This window comes from Lathyrus oleraceus, chromosome 5 (genome assembly GCF_024323335.1).
Source record: "Lathyrus oleraceus cultivar Zhongwan6 chromosome 5, CAAS_Psat_ZW6_1.0, whole genome shotgun sequence".
Lineage (NCBI taxonomy): Eukaryota > Viridiplantae > Streptophyta > Magnoliopsida > Fabales > Fabaceae > Lathyrus > Lathyrus oleraceus.
Genome location: NC_066583.1, coordinates 643,610,388 through 643,617,093, shown reverse-complemented (window position 1 = coordinate 643,617,093; position 6,706 = coordinate 643,610,388). Strand labels below are relative to the sequence as shown.

Below are 6,706 nucleotides of genomic sequence, written 5' to 3'. Positions count from 1 at the left end.
ATTTTTTTTATCTATACATTTAATTTTATTATGCACATAAATTTTAGATTTGTTTTAGGTTAAAACTTTATCTAATGAATTATTTATTTATTTGATTTGTTTTAGGTTAAAACTTTATCTACTGAATTATTTAATTTAATTGTTATTTTTTTATTGTTGTTGAATCTTCTCTTAAAATTTACTAAATCAATCAAAAGTTGTTGAATGGTGCAACACTATCCAAATGTAATTTGATTGATGAGTCAAATTACATTAGTATAACACTTGAATAATAGTATTACACCCTCAAAAACCTTTTATTAGAGATAACATGTGAACCTAATTTGGACTACTATCATATTTCAAGTAGTATAGTTCAAGATTACAAAACAAAGACTTGGAACCCCCCAAAAAAGGGAAAAAGATCACAAATTATATTAAAATTTGTTGACCATGTTCTTGTTGTTTTTTGACGAAGTATGTAAATTCAAACATAAGCCCGCATATCTTCTTAAGCACGTGCACCTTAAATGATACTAATTGCAGATTTGGACACACAAACTATATGATTGATACATAAATTTGATTTATGGTGCAATGAAAGGGTAGCTATTATAACACTTTCAGAAAACATCTACATCATCCATGATAGTGTAGGTACTAGGTAAGTTTTGTCTTTTCTAACAACAAAATATACTTACAATCTGTTTTTCATTAAAATCAGCATGAAAAAGTTAAAATTTGAAAAAACATTTATATTGCTAATACAGTATTACAAGGTCTTTCTAAGATTCTTTTCCTATGCTATACTAAAGGAATATATACTTTACTTACAAGAAAATTAAAGTAATAAAGAGAATAAAAGTAGTTAGGCCCAATGGGCTTGTGAGTACAGATTTGGACGATGAAATTGAAACATCATGGATTGATGTTGTTATTGGGCTGGGCTTTTTCATGTCTGAAACATGTTGCACTGTTCTAACCAAACCTGGGCTTGAACTCTCACACAAACCGATACCAAAATCAGAGCCCACACTATCTCCAAGCCCACTACTTGCATCATAACAAAGGCCCAAATTGTTGTTTAACCTTAGCTTCCTTTTCATTCTCCAAACTGTTTCCCTTTCAAATGGGACTGGCCCAATTAGCCCATTATCATTCAGCCTAAGCTCACTTAAGTTTTTTAAATTTCGAAAGTTTTTCGGGATCGACCCGTTGAAGTGGTTCCCGTCGAGATGAAGCACGCGGAGGTTGGGTAATTTACCCAATGACTCTGGGATCGGGCCGTGCAAATTCGTGTTCGACATAATTAAGATCATTAAATCGTTCATACCGTCGAACCCGTCGCCGGGCACAATTGTTGAGTCCATTGGGTTTCCTTTGAGAATTAAGGCCTGTAGTGAACTCAAGCCTTTTAGTGAAGATGGAAATGGGCCTTGAATACGGTTGAAGCTCAAATCCATAAGCATAAGATCATTTAGGCCTTTTGGTTTCTCTGGTATTGGGCCTATTGGGCCCGATAGCCTATTGCGGCTGAAATCGAGTTTAATTAAAGAGTGACACTCCCAAATAGTAGAAGGGATTGGGCCTATTAGACGGTTTTGGTTCAGGTCCAATACATTTAAATTTGGTAAAGTCAAATTGGGTATCAAACCACTTAACCGGTTAACACTCAAATCCAAGGATCTTAAACCGGTTATCCGGTTCAACGAAACCGGTATGGAACCATTGAGGTTATTTTTATGAAGATCAAGAACCTTAAGACGAGTAAGATTTCCCAACTCATTCGGAATTGGGCCTATATGTCCATTTTCTCTTAGAACAAGTGTTTGCAATGATGGGCCCAATTGGCCCAAAAAAGATGGTATAGGATGAGGATTATAACTAAAACAACGGTAAAAGAAAAGAGTCTTGAGATGAGGGAGGTTTAAGATAGAAGGTGATATAGTGGAACGTGTGGGGTCACACGTGGGAAAAGCCGTATCGTCGGAGAGAGCACCAAAGGAGAGGGAGACAATGTGGTAAACATTGTCCTTATCAGACATACATTCGATACCGTGCCACCGACCACGACAAACATCGGGAATGTCGGTGGCCCAATCGTTGCCAGTTGCCTTCATAATATCATAAACCGCTTGTTGTTCGCGACAATCGGTTTTGGCGTTGTCTTGTTTGGTGGAAATGGCATCAATTAGTGGTGTGGAACTAGAAGGCACGGTGGAGTTATTAGAATCAGAAATCTCAACCGTGTATGGCATTGCTAAATCAGAGCAAAACAACAACATAGTGAAACATAATAAGGGACAATTTTTGCGATTGATACGAATCATGATGATATTTTGAATTTAGAGTTTGTGTTGTGTTGTGTTTGATTTGATCATGCGACAAATATTATTTATAGAGGTGTTGTTGTTTTGATGTAATAAATGAATGGGGTTAATGAGTTGGTGTTGTGTATTGGGTTGGAGTAAATGTGGTCACGAGAAATGAGAGAATAGTAATAAATGTGTTTGAATTTGGTCATTTATGTTATTCACATGATTCTTCACTTTCAAAGGTTATTTGGGTGAATACAACGGCTCTTATTATTCAATAATGGACGGAGTCAAAAAAAAAAAAAAACATAAAGGCCAACAATTAGGCCTCCTATTTTGATTCCATTTTTTTTAGGTTTTCTACTAAATTAATAATTTTTTTGGCCTTATTTTTAAGTCTAGTCATTTTATTTTTTTAGGGATTTAAATGAGGGGTTTAAAATATAATTTGTTTAAAATAAAATATTTTATTTTTTTTAAATATATATTTTAAAAATAATAAATATTTTTGAAAACTATTTTTTTTCTGAAAAATTAATTAAATTTCTTTTTTCAAAACTTAAAAAAAACACTTTTTTTGTGAAAATAAAAAAATCCTTTTTTTTAAATAAAAAAAATCAATTTTTTAAAATATAAATATAGTTGATTTTTTGAATATATTAAAAAATATATATTTTTTTAAAAATTGATATTTTTGAGAAAAATTTAATATTTTCAAAAAGAAAACCTGATTAGATTTTTAGAAAAAGAAAGACGGTTTTTTTTAAATAAAAAATTATTAGTTTTGTTGAATAAACTTTAAATGCTATTTTAAGTGAGTTTTAATTTAGAAGTTAATGGAAAGATAAAAAATTCTTATAGTGAAAAGACTAAGAGATTAGTGGTCTAATAATAGAACTTAATTGTTATAAATTCTTATAATAGAAGTCTCTCGGATCTATATAAAGACTTGGTAGTATTGTCATTTCAATAAGTAAGTTGTATTGTCATTTCAATAAGGAAGAGAACAATATACAAAGTAGTATTTGTGTCATCAATATTGGTATAGGATATCAAGAAATAGTTGTAAAAAAGTAGTAGAAATAGCTGTAAGAAAGTAGTGGAACTAGTGCTTATTCATTGGTGAATTGGGCAATGTATGTGCTGCATGTTCTTTGCATTGATTCTATGGCATTTATGGTCTTTTAGATAAAGGGTAGTGGTGTCGCCATTACATGAATCTTTGATGTCTCATCTAGTAAACAAGTGTACGTGGCAAGACCATAACATGCATGCTCAATATTTCTATCTTAAGACAACACGTATAATAATAACAACCGTATAACACCACTCAACAAAAGGAAAAGAATGAGCAATTGAACACATCCTATCCTAAATATATATATATATTTTCTATATATCTTTGATTCCTCATGCTATAACAGTCTTCCTATTTCTATCAAAAAGCATCCATTAAGAAGAATAGGAAACATGCAGAACCAGTTTAAAGATCACAATCACACAGTACAAATGCAACACAGCAACAGCATGAAGCTAAACGAGAGGAAAGTAAAGGATTTGATGGTGAATAAGAAGAGACTAGTGGAAATACCGTACACAGCTTCATTAGGACAAACAATGAACACACTTGTAGCAAACAAAGTAGTGGCGGTTCCGGTGGCTGCGCCGCCAGGTCAGTGGATCGGAGCAGGAGGATCAATGATTGTTGAGTCTGATAAACAAACAGGAGCTGTAAGGAAACATTATATAGGAATGGTTACTATGCTTGATATTGTTGCTCATATAGCTGGTGATGATCATTTGAGTAACGGTGATTATCTTATTCAAGATCTTGATCAAAGAATGTCTGTTCCTGTTTCTTCCATCATTGGTCATTCCTTTGAAGGTCTTAGCTTGTGGACACTCAACCCTAATACCAGGTTCTTAAAATTTTCATATCTCTTTAAGTTTTGTTTTAATCAGAGACGTGAACGAATTTCGCTTTTCTGGTTAGTCTGTTAGATTGTATGGAAGTGTTGAGCAAAGGAGTGCATAGAGCTATGGTACCTACTGACAGCGAGATAGAGAACACAAACATATCGCCTGGAGTTGAACTTGTTGAGTCTTCTTCAAGTTACCAAATGCTTACTCAAATGGATGTGCTTAGGTTCTTGAAAGATCATAGCAATGAACTACAAAGCACTCTACATTCACGTACTGTTCAAGATTTGGGAGCTATCACTGAGAGGATTTATGCCATCACTGATCGCACAAAACTCATTGATGCCATCAAGTGCTTGAAAGCTGCTATGCTGAATGCTCTCCCTATTGTTAGAGCTTCTGATGTTTGTGAGGATGATCACAAACAACACATCAATGCAAGTTATCTCTTCCTTATTAGTGTCCTTAAAATGATAACTTTTATCTAAAATTAATGATGCTTTTGCAGGGAAGATGCAGGAAACTTGTTGGAACATTATCTGCCACTGATTTAAGAGGATGTTACATAAACACATTGAAGTCATGGTTGGGAATAAGTGCATTGGCATTCACTGAACAAATTGCAACTAGTCCTTTGTACACAGCATCTGATAAACCGAATGATATCGGTAACTCTACAAGGGAGCTTGTCACATGCTATGCTGAATCCACTTTGTCTGAGGTAATCGACAAGGCGGTTGCGAAACATGTTCATAGGGTTTGGGTGGTTGATCAAGCGGGTTTGCTTATAGGTGTTGTGTCTCTTAGTGATGTAATTAGAGTTATAAGGCAATCTATGTTATCAGATTCAGATACATGAATATGTTTATTTAACTTGTGAAAATGTTGCAGTAGTATATCTGAATCAATGTTTTTCTTAGTTACGTATGTTGTTTGGTTTTTTGGAGCAGTTCTTATGATGTAAAGTTTTGGTTTCAAATTATAAAAAAGCAAGTTAAATCAACTACATGGTTTGCATTCATTAAATGATTTAATGCAACTTTAACTAATAGTGTAATGTAACAAGTATGTAGTTTGCTACTCCCCAAAATCTTTTAATATTTTTTTAAATATAAGTAAATGTTCAAAAGTATTCTTGCATTAATTATTTTATTATTATTAAAAGATAATAAGCAAAAATATATTATTATTAAAAGATAATAAGTAAGCAAAAATGTATAATAAGCAAAAATGTTTAAATGTAATCTTGCATTAATTACTTAATTATTATTACTCTCTCACATAAAATGTTAATATTTAGGGCCTTGACAGTCTTTGAGGCGCCTCCACTTACATGGTATTTTCCCGTCTAACCATCGAACCAGCTCCCTCTTCAGTTGATCGAACGTGGTGATGTTCCAAAACAGCATCAGCATTTGAGGTTTGTTTCTTGCATAAATCACCTTACCATATCGGCGACGAACACCAAACATGATAGCCAAATAATTATATGAGTTGTGGAACAGTTGGTCACACAACGCATCTATTTATAAGACAAAAAAGACATTTTATGAGGGAGTCGCCAATTGAATTGGCGATTCCTCTTAAAACCTACACATATGCGCCAATTGGATTGGCTAGGGCACCTGCCTATTGGCGCCTCCATTCAAGTTTTAAGAAGAGTCGCCATATGAACAACTTTCATGTTCATCAAAAATCCATTTGAAACTTGGAAGCTCATCATTCATTTCAAAACATTATAGGTCATTTTGACAGAAACCCTAATTTTGGGTCAACTTCGCAAGGACCTAACTCACTCATTTTTTATTATTTTGAGGTGGGACCAAGTGCATTGGAAAATTTGATATGTCTACTTAAATTGTTATGTTGGACAAAATTTCATAATTCTAAAATAAACACATGTGATAATACAAAACATTAAAGGTCAAATAATAGTTGAAAACATCAGAAGTCCAACTTCAACTGACCATAACTTTCTCATAAAAAATCCAAATGATGCAAAATTTATGTCCAAATTCATTGTCTTGAAAAGATATACAACTTTAATGTTGGAGGTTTTGTCATTTGAGGCTTTTTTAAGGGAGTCGCCAATTGAATTGGCGCCTCCTCTTAAAAGTGGGGTACTTTGGGAATTTTTCTGAAACCTGGGGTATTTTGGGAATTTTTTTTGAAAAACTGGGTTATCTCGGTAAAAAAACCATATATTTTTCTGTTGAGAGGATTGAATATAGAGACAAATAAAAAATGATCCCCAAGGACCTTTTTCTCCCTTACGAATCTTCCCTTTGTTCTCACAAAAGAATACTCCTCTCATCTCTCTCAAGGACTTCGAAATAACAACACTAATCACTCTCATTGTCTTTTTTTGTCTGTTTCTCCACTAAAAAACACCCTTCAAGCATACCACAACCCCATTCCAAATCACCACCATAAAAAATTGAAGTTCACCCTCCCTCGCTTCTATCTTTCACCATCAATACACACACCTTCAC

General features: G+C 33.5%; 2 protein-coding genes across 2 annotated transcripts; one reads left to right on the top strand and one right to left on the bottom strand.

Annotated features, from left to right (window-relative positions):
* Nucleotides 1-713: 713 nt before the first annotated feature.
* Nucleotides 714-2,365, bottom strand: LOC127087586 (protein TOO MANY MOUTHS). The gene has a single exon (XM_051028491.1). The coding sequence runs from the start codon at nt 2,307-2,309 to the stop codon at nt 810-812; it is 1,500 nt and encodes a 499-aa protein (XP_050884448.1). The 5' UTR covers nt 2,310-2,365; the 3' UTR covers nt 714-809.
* Nucleotides 2,366-3,657: 1,292 nt separating this feature from the next.
* On the top strand, nt 3,658-5,217 carry LOC127087585 (SNF1-related protein kinase regulatory subunit gamma-like PV42a). Its single transcript, XM_051028490.1, has 3 exons — nt 3,658-4,213; nt 4,288-4,651; nt 4,723-5,217. The coding sequence occupies exons 1-3, from the start codon at nt 3,765-3,767 to the stop codon at nt 5,071-5,073; spliced, it is 1,164 nt and encodes a 387-aa protein (XP_050884447.1). The 5' UTR covers nt 3,658-3,764; the 3' UTR covers nt 5,074-5,217.
* Nucleotides 5,218-6,706: the final 1,489 nt, after the last annotated feature.